The sequence below is a fragment of the Sceloporus undulatus genome, chromosome 1, assembly GCF_019175285.1.
Source record: "Sceloporus undulatus isolate JIND9_A2432 ecotype Alabama chromosome 1, SceUnd_v1.1, whole genome shotgun sequence".
Classification (NCBI taxonomy): Eukaryota; Metazoa; Chordata; class Lepidosauria; order Squamata; family Phrynosomatidae; genus Sceloporus; species Sceloporus undulatus.
The window spans coordinates 323,978,185-324,001,416 of NC_056522.1; the positions used below are offsets into that span (position 1 = coordinate 323,978,185).

At 37.5% G+C, this 23,232-nt stretch overlaps 1 protein-coding gene across 1 annotated transcript in view; it reads right to left on the reverse strand.

Moving 5' to 3' along the window:
- Positions 1-23,232, reverse strand: part of RYR3 (ryanodine receptor 3) — a 423,771-nt gene that overhangs the window by 46,656 nt on the left and 353,883 nt on the right. The window contains 12 exon segments of the mRNA XM_042477733.1: positions 4,101-4,159; positions 5,326-5,658; positions 5,660-6,651; positions 7,091-7,172; positions 9,014-9,118; positions 9,698-9,826; positions 11,838-11,926; positions 12,419-12,499; positions 12,969-12,986; positions 13,226-13,299; positions 18,047-18,123; positions 18,388-18,467. Of these exon segments, the coding sequence (XP_042333667.1) occupies positions 4,101-4,159; positions 5,326-5,658; positions 5,660-6,651; positions 7,091-7,172; positions 9,014-9,118; positions 9,698-9,826; positions 11,838-11,926; positions 12,419-12,499; positions 12,969-12,986; positions 13,226-13,299; positions 18,047-18,123; positions 18,388-18,467 (2,119 nt within the window).

Below are 23,232 nucleotides of genomic sequence, written 5' to 3' on the forward strand. Positions count from 1 at the left end.
CCGGCCCAGCGTCATCAGGGGCTGGCCTGAAGACAGAGTGCCCTCCCTCCATAACTGTCATCTTTCGGCCGTTGAGGGAGAGAGCAGGCCGGCCCAGCGTCATCAGGGGCTGGCCTGAAGACAGAGTGCCCTCCCTCCATAACTGTCATCTTTCGGCCGTTGAGGGAGAGAGCAGGCCCGCCCAGCGTCATCAGGGGCTAGCCTGAAGATACAGTGTATCTTAATTGTAGATTTTTCTTATACTGTTATATAATTTTCTTGTACACCGCTATGATCTATTTGGAATAGCGGTTTATAAATAAAACATATTATTATTATTATTATTACCCCTAATTCAAAAGGCGTTCAGATAAGGTAATACAAGATGAGTTTAGCCACACTTAGTAGCCGTAAGACATATATTGAAACTTCATGTTTTGAGGTAATATTCAAGAGAGCCCTGCAATAATCTGATCCTGGTACTGCAATTTGATTAAGATACAATGGGCAACATGGCCATCTTTGGGTTGCTGCTTTTTGTTTTGTTTTGTTTTTATTATGATTTGGAAAACACTAAATTTAGCTAAATTTCCTGCACTGGAGGAAAATGATTTTTTTAAATAACCTGGAAATGGAACTTCATTCTCTGAGGATTCATTTTCTCCAAACACTATGTAAAGCCACCCCACTTCTATGGATTTTCTTTACTTAATCCAACAACTAAAATGATCTCCAGCACTGTCAAAAAACCACAAAGTGCCTAATTGCTTTCTGTTTTTCACTGTCAAAGGAGCCTGTCATCTTCACACAAAATGGAGGCAGTTCTGGTTTACAGTGAGGTTTTATATTTTCAAAATGAGAGATCAAACATTTCTACTTTTCCAGCTCCTAGCTGGTGGGTGTCTGAAGACTCTACCTCCTCATTACATCTCAACACAACATGCAAAATTCAGGATTTTAAGATCAACTTTGTGTCCTTCCCCTGAACATTTTTTGCTTTTTGCATCGTTCCCCCAAAAAGGATCTAGAGATCCTGAAAACTGGCACACATTTTTGGTTGACCTAATATGAATTTTGAAATTTATTGTACAACTGGTACAACTATCTCACTTTTTAAGAGAGAATTAAAGCTAAACTTTCTTGAAAATTATGCAATGGATAAATCTAACCATATGAAATCATATCATACAAAAGATAGAGAGGGAAATATGAAACAATTCTTTATGTCAGACTAAAAAATTTGGATTTAGACCTCTGCTTAACTGAACTAGTTGAGGGGACAAATAAGTCATGATTCACTGAAGTTCCACTGATTGCAATGGATCTGCTCTAAGCATGAGTAAAACTGGTTTTAATTGAAAGAAAATAAAAACAGAAGACAAAAAAGGGGAAAGAAGAGAAGAGACTGTGGCCTTCTAGAGTCTCAGATCCACTCATAAAGTGTTCCTCAGAGCAAACTTGAACTAGAAAGTCCAAAGCCATTGCACATTTGAATGGCTTAGAAAATGGGGCAAACTGCCAACTGGAGCAATTTAAAGTAACTTCTGTATCATTAGTTTTAATTAGCTTGGAACCACAAAGAGATCTATATTTTTTAAATAAAATTCAATACAAAAGAGGTTAACTAAGATGATATATTTTGGCTGGTATTAGCCAGAAAGAAATGAGATGGCATTAGGCAGATTTTGAATTCAACAAGCTTAATTTCTTAAGGCAGTTATTAGAAAACTATTCCTTCTTCTTTGTACTAAAGCACCAAGGTTTGTGTGTTTCAAGGATGAAAACTCTAGTGTGTCAAGTTAACTTTATCCTCTTACTCCTCTTCACTTTTCTCCAGGGAAGTAAAGAATACTCACACATTTTCTTGCCCTGGATACACTCAGACACCCAATAAAATGGTCAACTGCTGCAAGATGTTTGATGATTCAGGGCTTTTTGCAAAAACTATGCAAAACACTGGGCTTTGTGCAAACCTTTCCTCCCATGCCCCATTGTGGGCTTTGTACAAAACATGAGTGTACAAGAAAAGTATTTTGCACAAAAAATACTGTTTGATGTGAAAAACGTTTTTGTATGAACAAAATTTTCACACAAAATGCAGAAAACTAAAACAATGCACCTAGCTCTTTAAATTTACCAGTAGGGAGTAAAATCCCTTCTCTATTGTTGTATGTAAGAACAAAGTGAGAAAATAGTTACATTTCTACTTTTCCTTAAGTTCTCAGACCCGTAGCTCCGCAAATTTCATTTGCAGTATTCAGGACAAAACCCCAATAGCAAATGTCGAATTTAGTGAGGATAATAGAAGTGAAAGTAGCCAGAGGTGGCTATAAATTTTCTTTTGTCATATGTGGATGCCTTAGGGAACACAACAATAACCCGTCTTGTGTCCTGCAATTCCAGAGGTTATAAGAGAGTAAAATTTAATATACTAGGGAATGAATATTTATGTAATTGCAGAAATAATGTTGTTATTGTGGGAAATGTCACTTTTATAGAGTTTGATTACTGAGAATGATCAACAATAATGAAAAACTATAGAGGGAATAATGTCTCAATGGCACTTCTTTTCTGCAGTGGTGGGATTACATACTCCTGTGAGGCAAGAGGCTATGTTGATGGCAGCAGTGCTGCTGGTAGGGACTCCCATGTCAGACAGACATTTGCTGAGGAGCCAGACTAAATGTGCCAAACAACTATTGGACAGCAGCAGCAGTGGGAAGTGGCCCCTGTGGAGGATCTCTAAAAAACAACAGCAATGGCACCATAGCTAACACTTGCTAGCACTGCACAGAAGGAGGTACAGTAGACCCTATTTGAATGTCTTTTACCATGAAAACAACATATCAATCCAAAGTAAAACAGGATATAGTGCCAGAAGATGAAATTCCTAGGTATGATCACACTCAGAAAGCTACTAGGGTAGTGCAGAGGACAACTATGACTAATGATGTGACTAATGATGAAACTGAAAGGATGTTCAGCTGTTCACATGCTGAGAGGTGAAAGGAAATTCCAAAGCTGTACAACACATATTCCTGTCTTCAAGTGGGTTTTCCTGATTGATATTATTTGGTCAGACTTTGCGCTATATCTTTCCTCACTATTAATGTCATCCCATTTCTTCTTAGATTTTCATATCCTGAGTAAAACATTGTGTAATTATCTGACACAAAATGTCCCACTCTTGTCTACAAGATCTTGAAGCGTAAAGATATATCATTAGATACTAAAAATATCATCGTATATCCATTTTCTATGTATGATTGTGAAAGCCAGATAATGGAGCAAACTGATAGTAAGAAATTCATCTCATTTGAAATGTGGTGCTGAAGAAGGGTTCTATGAATATTGTGGACTGCTAAAAAGGCAAAAGAATGGTTCCTAGAGTGAATTTAATTAGTTATTTACTAATATCCTATCTTTCTCCCCCAGTGGGATTCATGGCGGGTTACAATAATTTTAAAAGACAGAAGTAAAAACACTGATTACAAATCAAGCATGAATTCTCCCTAGAAGCCAAGACTAAACAGAGACTGTTGTACTTCGGCAATATCATCAGAAGACATGACTCACTAGAAAAGATAATAATGATTGGTATTTTTTTATTTATTTATGGCACAAGGCAGTAGAAAAAGAGAAAGTCCACAATCCAGATAGATAGACTCAGTCAAGGAAGCCATGGCCCTGGGTCTGCAAGCCCAGAGTAGACTGTTGATGATGACAGGGTGACTTGGAAGTCTTTCATTCATAGGGTCATCATAAGTCAAAGTTGACTCAATTGCAGTTAATAACAATAGAAGGAATGTAACCTCTTACATCTGGATATCAACTGACTGGATTGTATCCTCTCTTTCTTTTAAAATTTGAGTTTTAAATACAAGTAATAAAGAGGAATAATCAAGGATTTCAAAGGATTGCACCCCTCCTGCCCCCCCCTTTGAATTTTTTTTTTAAAGGAAGCTTGTGTTTCTTTTAAGATTTGTGGACGGCTTTAAAACTAACAGCTTTTAAACATACATATTCAAGTTGAACTTGAGGTCTGTCTGAAGCTAATTCACTGAGGTATACTGAAACATTAAAACAATCATGACAAGAACATATAGCTAAATATAGCTTACTCAGCCTTCTCAGATTCTGTTCTTGTTTCTGATTCATCATCCTTTCCAATTTCACCTGTCTGAAAAATGTCAGAAGTACACTGCATATTAATTTTATACAGAGCCAAACATATTTGATTTCAAAACTACAAAAAGGGACAAATATCAAATGAACTGAAAACTTCTTATAATCTAGTACACACAACAATTATACTATTAGAGATTATAAGATAAACCTGCCAAAAAAAAAAATTAGGCCCCCATCCAATGGTGTGTGAAAGAACATACTGATTTATTTAAAGCAGGGCTGGACAACTTTTACCTCTCCAGATTTAGTAGACTCCAATTTCCATGATTACTCACCTTTGGCTATACTGATTAGGGCTGCTGGAAGTTGCAGTCCTGTATCAACTGGAGGACCGCACTTTGCCCACTCATATCTTAGAAATATTATTTCCTGTCTTTTAATGTGGTAGCTTTCAAAAATGGCTTACAAAAACAATCAAAATGATGAAACTACAGCTCACAGAACATCAGCAGTGGTTAAATCAAATTAAAAAAAACAAAAGGTAATCTTGCACAGCTTTAGATTTAGAGTAATTCTTATTCAGATTTGCTGATTTACTTCTGAGTAATTACCAGTATGTACAGAATTATATTGTAAGAGAGAAGCACCATTACAAATAAAATAGACTATTAAAATTTAACTAATATTTATGCAAACAATTAGAAGCTATTAATTAGTCATGACAAGGAATTTCACAGCCACACAAGGACTGATGTAAAATAGATTATGTACCCCTTCCTGGTAGTTTCTCAGCCCACCCAAAATTTTCATTTGTGGATTCAAGAACCTCACTGAATGGAGTGGGCTATGATGTGAGTGGCAGGAGAAGGAAGAGGGCACTGAAAATCCATTTCATGAATTTGCCTCTAACTGATTTTCAGGATAGTATCTCAAGAACCAGACCTATAATCTCTAATGTAAAACAAAAATGGCCTACCATTTGTATTGGCATGAAAAGATGTATCTTCTATGTAAGAAGAGGTAAAGGCTTTGAAGATATAGCTTGATATAGCTACACCCTGAATGAACTTTAAACCAGAATGTGTTATCTGAAACTTTTATTTCACAAGATTAAAGCTATGTACACAATTTCAGGAATGCTTAGGACAAATTAAAGAAGCAGATTTAAAAGTAAAATACAGTATTGTATTAACACAGTGCATTTAATGTTTTCTCTACCTGTGCCTTTTTCTTCTTGTGAACTGCACTTTCCAAGGAAGGAGGTGTTTCTGATCCAATAATATCTGCAATATCTCCAAGGCCAACCTCATGGGCATGTTTTGATCCACTTTCTTTCTTTGTATGAATGCAAAAAATGTCAGACAGAATGTCACTTTCTTCTTTTTCATTTTTTACAAATTGAACAATTTCAGCTGTAATGCCATGTTCTGTAACTTCAGTTTTCTCTGATTCAAGGACATCGTCATGGATTCCAAACTGTGTTGGATCAGGCATGTCTCCTAAAATTTTGGTAACTCTTATATTTTTGGCTCCTTCCACTAAGCCGCCCCCCAAACACAGTGCTCCAAAGAATCTGGAAAACACCCCAGACTATAGCAAAAAACATTTGGAAGAATCCTACAAATAGCATCCAGAGAAAGGAAAAGGACACTTTCACCAATTCTTTTAAAGTCATCTTTCTTACTTTTCTATACTGTTTTCTTAGGTTTTTCAACCTAATTGTTTTAATAATGGTGGCAGCATTTTTCTTCAGTGTGGCACATGCTAATGCAAAAGCTGAAGCTGATTCAAGAGCCTGTTCTTCTTTCTCATCTTCACCAACTTCCCTCACATAGCAGTATTCATCTTCCTCCTCCTCCTCAGGTCTGTCAAGTGTGTCTGATTCAGAGATCTGAGATGCCAACTGCATTTCAAAAATTGTATCCTCACAAAAGTTGACAAAAAGTTCCATTTTCTCTTGTTCTCCACCTTCGTTTACAACATCAAAAATAAACTGCCGTTTTGATTCTTTTACTTGAGGCTTTTCCCACTGTGTCCTACTGGATTCACTGATCTCAAAATAAACCCGTTCTATCTTCTTGGCACCACCCATTATCTCAATGCGTCCCAGATAAGGCTCAAAATAGTTAAGGACACTTTCTGCTGGATCTAATAAAGTTTGAAGCCGTGAATCATTTGGCATGTGTTCTGAAAGATTTGTTAAGAGTACTGCCACATTAAAACCAATATCTTTGGCTGGCTCATGAAATCTTTCAACAAAATCAACATAATTAAACATGTCATTTTCATCAGTTTCTGCACACGACAACAGGAACTCAATCTCTGATTGTGTATATTGCTTTTGACCTTCCATGGCTTTCTGGAATTCCTTCTTTGAGATTATGCCTTTACTTTCTGGATCATACTCTTTGAATGCTTCAGAACTTGTTAGATCTTTCAGTTTGAGAAACATGTCAAAGAACTTCAAGATCATTTCTACATTGCTAGATGATTCAACCAGAGTATCCACCATCTGTTTTCCAATTGTGCCATTTACAACATTACCTGTATTGTAAATTTAAACATCGTTACTCAATTTATTAAAATATATACTGAAAATATGATCATTCAATATGTATCTTTAGAAATAGCTTTTTATTCTCATTTTTATTTGAACAGTCTTTCTTTAGTACCAAATTTCAATCTCTCTCTCTCTCTCTCTCTCTCTCTATATATATATATATATATATACACACACACACACACTGCACTTATTTCTCATTTAAGATTACTAAACAGAATGACTACAGTGGGCTTAAATAATATAAACTTAAATTAAAATTCTGACCTGTTGACTATATTAAAGGATTTACAAACAAATCAAAAAAATTAAGGATAAATTTACAAAAAAATATATTTTTTTAAAATCCAAACATAATTTTTTTTCTGGTGATGTTTGGATTCCATAGCAGTGGAAACAAGAAGTATACAAAACCCAAATAACCTTCAAGTAGTGACAACAGCATCACCACCATATCCTTCAGAAGATCCAATAGCTCCTTCAGCAGTTCAATCTGACTAGAATCCTACAGAATAAACAGAATAAACATTAAAAAAAACTAAGAAAAGAACATAATCTCAAACCAGCACAAATTTAGGTGCTTTGGATTTTTATTATCCCTCATCTTTCTCATTCTGCTTCCTGCTTCTCAGTCTCAACTGCACTTCCTTCTATCCCTTTTCTTGCTCTGCCAATTCTCCTTCTATTTCTTTCTCACTTCATTCTTCTTCCATCCTAACCTTCACTGTTTTGTTTACCTCTTTTTATCACTACTGTCTTTTGCTTTAATTTTATTTTCACCTTCACGCCTCTGTCTGATCCTACATCCTACTTCCCAGTCTCAATTGCGTCTTCTCTGTCCATCTTGCTTCTTTGTCTAAAACTGTTTCTGGTTTCTCTGTCACCTCTATTCCCAGCTCTTTTCCTGCTCTCTCCACTTCACACCTCTTTGTACACTTTTTACACACAAGTATCAACATTCCTCCTTTTACTTGTTTCTTTTTCAAGTGAAGAAGGAAGTCTATACCAGGAGTATGCAGAACGCTTTTCCAAGTTGTGGATCTTCAGTAGAGGCATAGTTAACAGTGGATTTTTATACCAACAAGCATGGGCGAATCAGTTATGTGCTGCATTCAATACAATTAAAGCAACTTTTTCAAGAGTTCATTGTTGCTTCATTGGGAACTTCCACTCCCCTCTCTCCCAGATTGTTCGTACTTTTGGAGACCCCTGGTCTTTACCAAGCCTGTTGATCATTCATGATGGCAATGAACAAATAAGCAAATAAGCAATAAAAACAATACATAGATAAAAAACATTTTAAAAACAAAGTAAAATACTCTTTAAAAAGTCATAAAAACAAGTCTAAAACAATAACAGAATCCTGTTTTGAAACTGTCAAAACAGCAATTTGAAGCACTGAATGCCATGTGGAGCAGCACCATTTTGTCTGCCTGTTGGGAGCTTAAAAGTGATGGAACCAGCCCAACTTCTTTGGTTTCTACATAGGAAGCCCTGTTACATGTACCCACTAACCTACCCTGATGAGATTTTGGGAAGTCCAACAGGGCCTTCTTTGAAGATGTCAGATTTCTGGCAGACTCATATAGGAAGTGGCAGAACACTAAGTACTAATGACTACTAAGGACGAAGTAAACGTCAGGGGAAAGCATCTGACCCTTACACTCACTGCCAGCTTCAAAAAATGAAACTGGCCATCTTATATTAAAATTAACATATATGCAGTGCAATAAGCATAACTTAAATAAAGTTTTAGGAGAACGATGCCTGTAAGAGGATTTTGGCTAACATTTATTTATTTATCTCCCACTTTTCTCCTACACTGGACTCAAAACTATTTACAGTGGCGGGGTACAGACCGCCGCTTTGCGGCGGTCTGCCGCCGCCGCCAGTAGGTCCGCGGGGGAGCCGGAGCCTTCAGACGGCCCGACTCCCGCGCGGACCGAAAAAAGAAGCTCCAAAATGGAGCTTCTTTTACCGTCGCGTTTGCGACGTAGCGAGGCACCAGGGGCGCGCTCGCTACGTCACAAGCGGCGCGACACGTCTGGACGCTGTGCGTCCAGTACGTAAAGATGGCTGCGCCCGTATGAACAGGGCGCCGCCATCTTGTACGTATTCAATACGTACTAGGGTTAGGGGGGTGCGGAAGCACCGCCCCTTCCTAACCCTAGTACGTATTGTATACGTACTATTTGGCGGTCTGTAAACCGCCAATATCAATTATAAGTGAAAAATAAGAGTTTGAGTAAGAAAACCACATGGATCATGCCTTCACTTCAACCTTTTAATATTACTCCATTTTACCTTTACCATACACATTCAGCAAAATTGCTCCATAACATTTACCTGAGAAAGTTTCATTTGCATGTTAGCAAAAACATGAAGGAAGCCGACAACTGCGTCCCATAATCTACTGTGAGCCAGGCTCTGCTGGTTTCCAATGCAAGGACCCTAAATTTAAGGGGAAATGTTTTAAATTTAAATTTAAAGCATCTATGCCAATAATCTAAGAAATAAACAAATAAGTTAATTAACTACACCTGCCATCATAAAAAATTATTTACAAATCTCTATATTTTCTAAACTAATTCTATAACAATATTTTTCTCTATTCCGAGACATTTATATTCAGTAAGAAACATGGAAAAGCAGAATGAACAGTGGGACAAAGTAAAAGACAGAAGCATGGGAAGCTTTAAAGATAAATGTTACAGTCTGGTAAAATAAACTAAGCAGAGCAGGAAACATGTTGGAGGTTACGTACTAGCAAGAAGACAATACCTTTTGTGGATGTAAGCATTGTGTAGATAAGAGCTGGACTGAGCATTCTACAAATACCTGCTTTTCATGACAGCTTGACCATTAGGATGGATTGGTCCCATCCACATCTCTGGTCATACAGAAGTGTGCTTCTGGGAGGTAAGTAAAGAACTGAACTGAAAGATGTCAGTGTGGGCAGGCATCCTTCAGAATCTATAATTTCCTCACATACATATTAATGTACACAACACAGATAAAAATGCTACTTACTTGAATATATTCAGTAAGTGAATTAAAAATCTGCTTGGTGACAGCTAAAGCTTTAGAGAAGTTACGTTGTCCAGATTCATCAATTACATCTTTTCCAGAGTAGTACCAATAGAAGTCACTGATGGATTCCTAGGAATAAGTAAGATGGTTTTTCCCCCACTACATTTTTTTGTTGCTATACTAACACAGGATCGCATAAAGATGCTTTAGACAGTGGATGATTGTGTGTATGTGCTTTCAAGTAGCCTGTCTTATAATGATCCCATGGATTTCATAGGGTTTTCTCAGGCAAACCAACCAGCCTACAGCACCTGGAACCCACTGGCAGTCTTCTATCCAAGTACTAACTAGGGCTAACCACATAAAAATGTGTTGCTAATCAACATTTTCAACAGTCTTGAGGCTCTGGACAAGATCTGGGGAGTCACTGTCCAACTTATTCTTGTAGCATCAGACAGGACCTACACAATTAATATATATTCATGTATTGTTGATGATAATGATGATGATGACAACATATTTATATAACACATTATGTTAATATTTATGGCTCAACACTTCAGAAATAATCCAGTTCGAGACCACTTTAACTGCCATGGGCCAGGGCTATGGAATTCTGGGAATTGTGGTTCGTTGTAGCACCAGAGCTGTCTGATACACAAGGCTAAATGCCTCACAAAACCAAAATTTTCAGAATATCATACCATTGAACCATGGCAATTAAAGTGTTGTCAAACTAGATTATTTTTGCAGTGTGGATGCAGCCTATGCAACATCTGAATATTAAAAGCCAGTAGTCAAAAGCTAAATGCTCCGACTTAGGAAGTAAAACTATAAAGGTGCATGAAAGGAAATATACATGTTATTTTCATCCATAATATAGTGCCATAAAATATCATGAAGTGCCAGCCTTTCTATCCACTTAAGATTGGCCTTCAAAATGGTTCATGATTTGTGTTAAACCAAACCAGCTTAAAATAATTCATTCAAATATGCAAAATATCCAGAACAGCCGCAGCAAACGTGATTAGAAAGAATGCCACACAATTAGAGTACCACCACAGAAAATTCTCCATAGATGTAATTATCTTCCTAACCTTTGATTGGTACCTGATATTATCAGAAGATCTACTAATCAACAAAGTAACCCTTTCAAACGAGGGAATAAACCTGCTTGAAATGGTGGTGCATTTGTAGTTGCATTTAGCTGAACATCTTCCTAAAAGGATAAATATTATACTTGATCTCTATGGGATGGTCAAAACACCCCATATAGCTTATAAGGCCACAACTTCCTAATCAGTTTCAAAAAGCCTGCATTGCCTTTGTTTAGTTTGGGATAATAATTGACATACTCAGGAGATCATGTTATGTTTCTCATTTCCTGGAGTTGCTTAAAGATGTTAGCATTATTTCAAATGCTAGTGCTCCATTCACAATGCCACAGCCATGCTTCAAGGGTTGCCTCCCACATGTTAGTTTTGCCCTGCTGACTTGGATACTGTGTGAGTTGAGCTACATATCTTAATACTAGTGTTCCTGCCTTTGTATACTAAATGAGTTGAAAGTTTGGTTAATAAACTGCAGCTTATTTATTCAAACAGTTTGGCTGTATTGTTTCTACTTCCTGAGGTGGGATGGAGGATATATAGCTCCCCCAGATGCTAACCGCTGGGTATGTTGATTAGGGTTGATAGAAGCTTCAGTCCATCAACGTTTGGTAGGCCATATATTCTCCACTCCATTTTACCCCTATGACTCAGTCCTGTTTTATACACAGAAGCAAGACCCCCCCCCCAAAAAAAATCTGGGAGTCATGATTTAACTGGATATTTGAAGCATCTACACACCCTGCCACACTTTTGGACGGGATGAATCAATGAATACTCATCAGAATGAGTTATCTTCCAGATATGTTTCCAATCAAACTGCCACACTGTCTATAACAAAATCCAAAGTACAATTAAAACAATGAATCACAACATAAAACCCACAAATGTAGGAGCAAGACAAGTATACAGGTCTAAGAGAAGCAGGGATAAAATCACCCACAATGGTAAACGCCAAAGGCTTATGAAATGGGGATTTTTAAAGTACAGAGTGAAATAATGGGAATAAAATAAAATACTCTCCATCCTACCTGAAGACGTAAGAGATAATCAACTGTGCTAATAATAATATTGACTGTTGTGGTGTTTCCCATCTGAGTACGTAAATAGTTCTGAAAATCTGGAAGAAAAATCAATTAAAATAATAAATACAAAATATTCATAACATTTTTCATACACACATACACATTCAAATAGAAATGTTCAATTATGTTGAAAGAAATGTTATGTTTTGTAGATGAGATATAGTTTACAGTACTGTAGTTAACTGAATTGCATAGAATGTAAACAAGAGTAGAGATATAAATCTTGTTTATTCCATTCTCCTTGTGAGGATGAACTTTCAAAAGTTTTATCTTGTTTTGTTCCCACTGAGTGAGATAAATCTGGAGACTTGCTGCCTACAGAATCACAACTTGATTTCTAAGTAGAAAACCTTATGTTCAAACTGTTTTTGAAAATATTAAAGTATCACTTTAAAAAAATTAATTAATTCTTCTTGCGGAAGGTCTCATAATCAGTTTAAATCAAAAGGGTAACAATTTGTTTCTTCTGTCTAAAGAAGCATTTAAATGAAAAAGTAAATTGATGAAACTTATTGCAGCCCACTTACCATTGTTATGACCTTCACACAGCAGTTGTAAAAATCTAAACAGATCTTTAGTAAACTCATCATTCTGTAGTACTTTCTCACCTTGAAAATACACAGTACAATGAATTATGAAATCATTGGTACCCTTTTAAACATGCAGAACAAATAGTTTTCCAACAGCATCCTTCAAACTAAGTGATTTTAATAAAAAAAGCAAATACTGTAAGTTTATTTACAGTAATTTTTAAAAGAAATGTATTGGGGAGAATGATAAAAACGAACTATGAAACAGAAAAAGCAAAGCCAAAATATTTAGCACTCGAAAGCATTCATGATCAAAACTACAGGACTAAAGATCTAATAGGAAATGGTTAGTCATTATCAAACCATGCCTTAAATATGAAAGACACTTCTTTAATTAAGCATCAGATTGTTTCTCCAAGCTCAACACGCAACTGGTTGCAGACCATGAAACTAAACCTAAAAGATGTCAGGAAAGATGCAATTAAAGAAGATTTCTTTCGGTATTTGCAACACACAATAGCACCAAAAGCTGTAAACCCAAACATACCACGCTCACGTACGATGACTGTGGATTAAAGAAAAATAATAAGAATATAGGATAAGCAAGTTAGAAGTTACATGATATCTTTTGTTTAACTGTTTCTTTTGGAAACTTAAAAAAAGGTAAGAGCTTATTAATTCATTATCTTAATGAAACTATCAATAAATAAAACCTTTGAAAAACTGACAATTTTGGTGTTAAAAGGGGGGGAAATGAAATGTAAACCTTATCTGATCTAGATGCATTGCATTTATTATACTTACGTGTTCCTTCTTCAGTAACCATCCCAAGGCCTTCTGCTTTATTTTGTCTCTCAAAGGCATTCAAGTCAAGAACACTTCAACAAACAAAGAAAAAGATAGTTGAGAAAGGATTGCTGTATCTAATAGCAACAGAGAGACCCTGAACTGCTTGAGTACAGTCACAATAAACAAAACATGCAAACTAGAAAGTGACTTCTAGATGTTTAAAAAGAATAATTCTGAAAGCTGAAACTTTAAGCTTACTGAATTCAGTGATAAATGTTTGACTGGCTTCAAAAGAGCCACAGGATCTTAGTAACTCAAGCCTGCTTTACAGTATACAAGTGGTGAAAGTTCTGGAAACCATGGCCTATGAGAAACATGTTAGGGACCTAGGTATTTTTAGCCTGAGGAAGAGAAGGTTAAGAGGTGACATGATAGCCATTTCTAAATATTTGAAGGGATGTCATATTGAGGATGGAGCAATCTTGTTTTCTGCTGCTCCAAACACTAGGACATGGAGCAATGGATTCAAACTACAGGAAAAAAGATTCCACGCAAAATTTAGGAAGAACCTCCTGACAGTAAAAGTTGTTAGACAGTGAAATATGCTGCCTCAGAGAGTGGCAGAATCTCCTTCTTTGGAGGTTTTTAAACAGAGGCTGGATGGCCATCTGTTGGGAGTGTTTTGAATGTCTATCCCTACATGGCAGGAGGACAGACTGAATGGCCCTTGTGGTCTCTTCCAGTGCTATGATTCTATGAAACTGTTGATACTGGTGCAAACAGAGTGTGAATATGGTGACATGAAAATAAATCTTTCAGAAGACAGCACTTTTGGTAAGGTATGGGATACTGGTTTCTCGATGCTTCAACAAAGTCTTTAATGAACTGTGAAATTTGGCAGCTTCTCAACCATAATTTTACATATGAAATGAAGGGACAAGACCTTCAGATGAGAATTCAATGTGTAGGATTACATACTTAATCTAAACAACCATTCAGATGGGGTCTTACCAGAAGGTACTCACTAATTGCTTATATCCTGTTGCTTTGTTATGATAACGGCCCTGCTGGCTGAGGGGAAGCATCTAGTTTAGCTTGTACAGCCGCTGAGCCATGTACATAATGCCCTGGTGCCAGGTAGCTAGAGGTATTGGCAGAAACCATTAGATCTGTCTTGTAACACTCTCCATGTGGGCTGGACTACAGTTCCCACTAACCTTGAACCACCAAACTATCTGAAGATGAAGGGAGTTGTAGTTCAACACAATTAGGGGTTTTTTATGCAATGAACACCCAGGACTGGTTTTGACAGTTCCTGCATCTGAAATAGAGCTTCTGGCACCTGGGATTCCTTGGCAGTTTTCCATCCAAGTTGACCTGCCCTTTCAGGAACAAGATGAGTAGTACTTGTGATAAATTTGGCCTAAATCCAATTGCTAGTCAAAACTAGATTAGATCCACAAACACCTGGACAACTTCAACAGGAAAGAGGAAACTCTTAAAGTAAACCAAGTTTGGCAACCAGTCCTGAAGAACACCAACATCAAGACTCAGCTCATACAAATGAACATCACCCCAGGTCAGAGGGTTTCCCAGCAGACAATGGATCACTAATTAAATAGACACAAAGCCTTCTCGCACATTCCTCCCATCCTGAGGCCTGGCCATTCACCAACAGACCAACACAGATTAACATGGAAATCACTTCCTCTCAACCAAGGGTCACACAGTATATATACCCCACACACCTCCATCTCACCATTCTGTGAAGATGCCAGCCACAGATGCAGATGAAACGTCAGGAATAAACTCTTCCAGAACATAGTCACGTAGCCCAAAAACCCCACAAAAAACTCGATTAGATCCATTCCATCAACAGCTAAATGGTAGCCAATACTTATATAAACCTATTTCTTTCAACTGTAGTTTGGACAACAACTGGATTTAGGCCCTATTCTTCAGTACTGAAGAAACCAATATTGCTTTTTGAATTTATCTAATTTTAAAACTTTTGTTTGAAAATTTGGAGCTTTAAACTTTAAAAGGTGATCGAAGGATAAAAAAGAACATTAATTTATAACAAAGCCATTCACTACTTGAAAAAAAAATGAAAGTGAAAGAGAAGCCTGACATTCTGTGGAGATGTTTTCAGGAAAAAAAATGGAGCTGTACACACATTACTGGATCACTGACATTTTACAGTGGACCCTTGTTATACGCTGGGATTTGGTTCCAAGATCCCCCGTGTATAACAAAATCCGTGGATGCTCAAGTCCCATTAAATATAATGTCATAGCAAAATGGCATCCCTTATAAAAAATGGAACATCAAGGTTTGATATTTGAAATTTATACTTTTTTGGGACATTTTCAAACCGTGTATGCTTGAATCTGTGTATAAAAATCCGTGTATAAGTATAACCACAGAAATGAGAATGTTATGATGTAATCCCATCTAGACTATTATTCTAGACATTATTCTTGAAATGGTCAGTTATGGAAAAGGTCCTACATTTGGGTTCAATTGGATGGATGCTCAGGTTTGTACCTGTTCTCTACTAAAGAACTAAGAACATGCTCTGACCTTCCCTATCCAATCCCTGTTCACAACACAGCTTGGAAAATTAGGTTTCATAATTAATTCAATTCTAACACCCATTCATTAACACGGGCACATTGAAATAGGTTAACTAGTCAAGTGACTTCTCATTAACTCATTATTTAAAATGTTCACGCTCCATACGATTTACAGAGAATGGCATGGAGGTTGCAGTTGCTGATCGGAGGGACATATTTTATTATTGGCACCTTCAGAAGTACTCTTTTTGTCATTTTAAAATTGCCTTCCTCCAATCTGGATTCCCCCTCTCCCTAATGTCCATAATAACAATTGTTGCCTGGAGACGGTGGGAGTTAAATACATCTGGAGAGTGTGCCATCACCAGTCCAAGTGAGTTTTCTCACTGCTCTGAATCTCTCTTGTCTTCCTTCTACATCCCACCCCTGCCAGCATGTACACTATTTAGTTCTCTTTTGAATGCCTTGTTAAAGTTTAATAACATATTGTGTTAAAGATCAGTAAGGAACAAAGTGTTAATTTCAGCTGGAGGGCACAGTCCATTGCTAGTGCAGCAATTTGTAAAATATGGGATCCACTGAAGAAGGAGGTGGGTTTGTGAGTGAGAAGCAGAATGAGAAATGTGGGAGGAAAGGAGAAGGAAGAAAGGAGAGGGTAGAAGAGAAGCCAAGAGAGAAGGAAAGAAGGGAACAGAAAATCTTTTCATTTAAATATCCAAATGCCCAAATGTTTAGAATAAATGTTCTAAACTATTTAAAGAAGTTCCATGGAATTTGCTCCAAAGTATCCATGTCGCAGAGAACTCTGTAGCATTTGTCTGCATTGAGATCCTGCCAAAACAATGGAACGTCAACAGAAACAACATCTATTATAAAATGTAGAATCCAAGCTAATAACTCCACCCTGAACGAACTCCTCAGATCAGGGAATGGATGGAAAGCAGAAGGGGCATGAATGGAGAGAGGGAGAGAACCCAAGAGAGGGGAAAATATAGGGAAGTTGTGGGAAATATTTCACTTGAATATCCAAGTGCCTAATACTGTGTAAATAACAATAAACACATTGAAGGATTGCAAATATATTCACTGCAACTCACCTCAAATAAAAATATGCAATATTGCATATTATACAATAATGTAAAATAGGAACCAGAACTAAGTCAATAGAGAAAAACTATTGTAGAGAGCCATAACATTCCTCACTCTCCCAGAAAGTCCAATAGGTGTATGGTGGGCCTAAAGGGCTTCACATTCTGTAACAGTTATATATGCTTGAGATCTAAGCAAATAAATTCCCTGCCTGCACATGTCTTTAAATATCCAAAGGGTTCTCATACATGATATAGAACAAGTTTGTTTTGTGCTGCTCCAGAAACAAGGACACAAACCAATCAAATTATAAGAAAAAAGATTCCATCTAAACATTAAGTATTTCCTGATAGTAAGAGCTGTTAGCAGTGGAAAAGACTGCCTGGGGGGGGGGATTGTGGGCTCTCTTTCTTTGAAATCTTTAAACAGAGGCTTGATGACCATCTCTTGGGAGTGCCTTAGTTGTTATTACTATTATTTTATTCATTTGTATCCTGCGTTTCTCCCAATAATGGGACTCAAAGCAGCTAACCACATTTTAAAAACAACACAAAAGCATTAAAAGTATAGACATCATTTTTAAAAAGCAATTAAACATATTGAAATACATTAAACGATTGTATACCAGCTTTAAAAACACAACCACAGAGTATTAAAAGTCCATCCCTAGTTAGTTAGTGAAAGCCTGGTGGCACAGAAATGTTTTGACCTGCCATTAGAAAGAAAAAAGTTTGGGACCATCCTGGCCTCTCTAGGAAGGGAATTCCAATGTCTGGCAACTACAGAGAAAGTCATCTCCCTTGTTCCCACCAAACAAGCCTGCAATGGTGGTAGGACAGAGAAAGGGACTTCTCCAGATAATTTTAGTTCTCTAATCGGCTCATAGTGTGATTCTGTATGGTATGTGGCCCCTACAATTTTGTTATTCTGTGACTTTGTGATTCAAATCAACCTGTTATTGCACAGCTCACCACTAAGTTCATCTTTATTAGGGAGATCTACGTTGCTGAGCCACATTGTCAGAAAAATCTAATGGGTCAATCAACTAGTTATTTCCAAGCTCTGGTTCATAATATTTTCACCTAAAGGTGACATGGATAAAATAAATTTCCAACTTCTATGTGCAAATGTGCATCATGAGGGAGTTAAAGTGTAGTGCTTTGTGTCTTACCTGCAAGACTGCATTAAGCCAGACAGAGACTGAAAGAATCCAGCATCTTTTTTCTCCTTCAGATAATCCAGCATTTTCTGAAAAGGAATAGTTGAAGACAACCTGCATTGAAACTGGCCAGAGATTTTTTTTTTATGACAAAACTGACCAGGAACACATTTTTAAAGAATTTCCCATCACTTTTTACTTGACATATGCCAAAATTGCCTTATTTATTCATTCTACTGAAAGGATTTTTTCCCCTGAGCAGTAATTCTCAAATGCCCATGCTCCAAAAAGTAAAAATTGACATTCTCAAAACCAAATGCATTCAAAGATATACATTCATAAAATATAGTTACCTGTTGAACAACTGAGTTACCTCCATTTAGAACAGCAATGCCAAGTTTCAAGGTTTCAACTACCATGAGTCCCATTTCACCTGTCAAACAAGAACATAGTAATCAACCTATCATTCAAGTAATAGATATTTAAAGATATATCTAAGCAGAAGTATCCTAGTCCACTTTCTGAATTCCTTTTTAAGTTTCACAAAGGGGAAAAGCAATGTTTAGAGTGAAACAGCTGTCTGTTTAATCCTCAAAGTATGCATATGATTCTTGTAGCATCTGTTAGGTTACCTTTTAGAGTGGCATGATTTGTTTATATTTCTAATTTGATTTGAGCTCAGTATGATGAATGACCTTCAGCCTGAAGTGTTAATTCAGGTTCAGAGAGGTTCTTTAACACTGGACTCTAGTGATGGGAAGGGTCAAAGACAAAAGAAAGTTTTAGATTAAAACTCTTACTGCATGTAACTAAACCTTAGAAGAGGTATATCAATCTCTCTTAACAAATGGAAATACTGTACAAAAGCTGGGAAACCACCAAACAGGAAGGGAGTATGTGGCTCTTTTGAGAACTTCAGAGGGCTGGATTTACCCCAAGGTGTGTGGATAAAAGGAAAAGTAGAATAAATGTCAGCATATGAACTGCCAAAGTACATTACATTTATATATCTTTATACTATGCAACTGTTGTTCCTCAAGCAATAATTTCTACAGTCACGCATGTTAGCTGCATGCCTGTACAAAGATCCATCTGAGAACCTTCTAAAGCAAAATTATGGTTTAAGAGGTACCTGCTTTTATCTCTATGGATATGCTAAAGCACAGGCCCCATGACACCTACAGAGCAGTAGGTATGTGGTTTGGAGGACTGAAAAACTGACTACAGAACTATCATCACCAGTAATCAACCTTATTATCTTATTTGTAGCTTCTGTGCCATCCCACATATAGGCAGAATAGCCAAAGAGATTAGGGGCTTGCCTACACTGGCCCAAATTCCCAGACTTACCCTGTATCTGGTGCAATGAGTTGTCATGACACACACAGTGAATCCACTTCTTTAAATCATTAATGCAGTTTAACAGAAAATCTGAGTGCGTTGGACATGAGGACAGCTGGATTGGGCTGGACACAGAATACCCCCCCCCCAATGGATACCAAAACAAAACAAACAAAACAGCTTCATTTATATACCGCTTCATACTGAACTAACAGTGTCTAAGTGGTTTACAACTGTAAACTAATTGCTTCCAACAAGCTGGGTACTTATTTTAGTGACCTTGGAAGAATGCAAGCCTGAGTCAAGCTTGAGCCCTTTTGCTGGTATTGAACTCGCAACCTTATGGTTTGTGAGTGAGTGGCTGCAGTACAGGCATTTAACTGCTGCACCACCAGGGCTCTTCAAAATCTGTGGACGCTCAAGACTGTACTGTCCCCAATGGTGGTGCAGCCATTTGGATGTGCCACCATTAGAGACAATCCCTGTTGTCCCATGGCAGCATGTAACCACAGCCACACTGCTATTGGGGACAATGGGACTTAATGGTAGCACGGCCTAGTGTATGTGCCATCACTGGGTATAGTGCAGGCTTGCCATCCACTTATGCTTGAATCCACGAATGACAAGCCCATGGATACTGAAGACTGACTATACTCCAGGTTAAGGGAGCTAGTGTAGATGTGCCCTAACATAGGAACTAGTGATATAATTCTATGTTGATTTCATTCTTAAAGGAAGAAGCAATTAATTTTAGCAACTTTCTTCCTGCTGTGAAAAAGTCTTCAAAAACATTGCTGTTTGCAATGTCCATTCACAGCACAAAACCTGTTATTCAGCACAAAATTTTCATGTGGGTTTTTTGTTTTGCACAGAAAACAGCATTTTTTATCAATGAAAGAATATTTTTGCAGTTATTTATAAATAATATTTATTTTAATTTCTTTTTAATTATTTTAGCAATAAGTTTAGTAACTAACACATTATTTTATATATGTAATAATTATTATAATTGATCAAATATAATAAATAATTATAAAAATATTATTTTCTGTGCAGAAAATTGTGTTTTCCAAACAAAACATTTGCAAATTTCATGCAGAAAAAGTTCTGATTTATAAAGGTTCTCAAGACTCCAGGTTTCTCCTTACCAGGGTTTCTTAATACATCATCTTGTATTTCTAATGCCACAATAGTTGTTGTTGCAATCAGTGGTTTGCATCATGTTACTCAATTAATAGGAAACTCTGGCACTTTAGATAGTGTGGTTGAATTATAATGATAACCATAGTAATGTGGTTATGAATACTGGAAATTGTGCTATCACTTGCTCCAAGGAATATTAGATCACCATGAATTTTTCCAGGGACTGTGGAATAGAGAAGAATGGTCCTGGTAGTGGGAATAAGCTGCAGGATTTCCAGTGCTTCTCATATTCAGGATAATAGTTATCATTAGGTAATCAACACAATAATAGCCTGAAGAAGCCAATGTGACATGGGAAATTTCTGGAAATCAGAAGGAAAGAGATTGGTGATAATTTCACAGAGAAGAACTCTTGAGTCTTTGAGAGTGAGATGTATAATCTAATCCAGTAGTTCTTAACCTCAATCCTTTGTTGCTGCAGGCCACCAAGACTAATTGACTAACCAAGTAGTTGTAATAGTAAAGTCATAGTAGTAGTAATAGTAGTAATACCTGAACCATTAATAATTGCACTGTCCATTAAATTTTCCCTCAGAGGCACCAGAGTGGGAGAAAAGTCTTTTTTTCCTGTGTCTTCCTCCTGCCAGTTTGTGGCTGGAGCGGACTGAATGCAGGCCCAGCCAGCCTTTGCCTTTGCTCTGAGGCTGAATGAGATTGAACTCTGCTTCCCAGAAGCAGTGATCAGGAAGCACAGTCCTAAAAGGAACGTTTGTGCATGGAAGTCAATATTTCTGCTGTCCAGAAGTGGGGGATCATGAAATACTGTCCAAAAAGGAAAATGTGCACATGGAAGTCAATAACTCTGTTCCCCCTGCAGCCTATTTCACCTCTAAGAAGGAAAGCTGCCTTATGAACCATGGTCTCATTAAATTTGCAGATGATGCCAAACTTGGAGGGGTTGCTAATTCCTCAGAGGACAGGATTAAAATTCAAAGTGACCTTGAAAGATTAGAGGGCTGAGCTAAAGCTAACAAGATGAATTTCAACAGGGAGAAATGTAAGGTACTACACTTGGGCAGAAAAAATGAAATGCACAGATAAAGAATGGGAGACACCTGGCTAGACAACAGTTCATGTGAACGGGATCTAGGAGTCTTAGTAAACCAAAAGTTGAACATGAGTCAGCAGGGTGATGCAGCAGCCAAGAAAGGCAATGTGATTCTTGGTTGCTCCAACAGAAGTTTAGTATCTAGATTAGTCTCTGTGGTTTCTTCCAATTCTATAATTCTATGATCTGTGATTCAGGATGAAGCAGTAAAGGGATATGTAAAGTGCACTAAATTTTAAAAAAGCAGCCACAAAGAAAATAAATGTAACATGCAACACATTGTAAAGAAGGCAGAAATGAAGGAACAATTTTTTTTTTAAAAAAGAGTGCTATTTGTTTTTATTTTTGACAGCCCTGTATAGCATTTTAGGCATACCATTTACATTTCTGTACTGCTTCTCAGTGAACCCAGCACTCTCTAAGCAGTTTACAGCAATAGCAGCTTCATTTATATACCATTTCATAGAATCATAGAGTTGGAAGAGACCGCAAGGGCCATCCAGTCCAACCCCCTGCCATGCAGGAAATCCAGATCAAAGCATTTCCGACAGATGGCCATCCAGCCTCCATTTGAAGACCTCCAAGGAGGGAGACTCCACTACACTCCGAGGAAGTGTGTTCCACTGTCGAACAGCCCTTACTGTCAGGAAGTTCCTCCTAATGTTGAGGTGGAATCTCTTTTCCTGCAGCTTGCATCCATTGCTCCGGGTCCTAGTCTCTGGAGCAGCAGAAAACAAGCTTGCTCCCTCCTCAATATGACATCCTTTCAAATATTTAAACAGGGCTATCATATCACCTCTTAACCTTCTTTTCTCCAGGCTAAACATACCCAGCTCCCTAAGGCATTCCTCATAGGGCTTGGTTTCCAGACCCTTCACCATTTTAGTCGCCCTCCTTTGGACACGCTCCAGTTTCTCAATTTCCTTTTTGAATTGTGGCACCCAGAACTGGACACAATATTCCAGGTGGGGCCTGACCAGAGCAGAATAGAGTGGCACTATTACTTCCCTTGATCTAGACACTATACTTCTATTGATGCAGCCTAAAATCGCATTGGCCTTGTTAGCTGCCGCATCGCACTGTTGACTCATGTTCAACTTGTGGTCTACTTGGACTCCTAGATTCCTTTCACATGTTGTCTCCTTAAGCCAGGTGTCCCCCATCCTATATCTGTGCATTTCATTTTTTCACCCTAAGTGCAGTACCTTACATTTCTCCCTGTTGAAGTTCATTTTGTTAGCTGTGGCCCAGCTTTCTAGTCTATTCAGGTCATTTTGAATTTTGATCCTGTCCTCTGGAGTATTAGCTATTCCTCCTAATTTGGTGTCATAATGCACTAAGCAGTCTCTAAGCGGTTTACAACTGTAAGCTAACTGCCCTCTACAAGCTGGGTACTCATTTTAGCGACCTAAACAGAGTGGGGAAAGGCAGTCATCAAAATTATTTAGAGTTTAGAAATTTCTTGAAAGAATCTCTCCAGTGGCAGTGAAGTCATATGTTGGATTGCATGGAGACCACAAAGATTTTTTTTTTATATTTCACCTTTTTTGTTTTAGCCTGTTTAATAAGTGACTGTTACTACTTCTCTGTCTTTAAGAAAGAATGA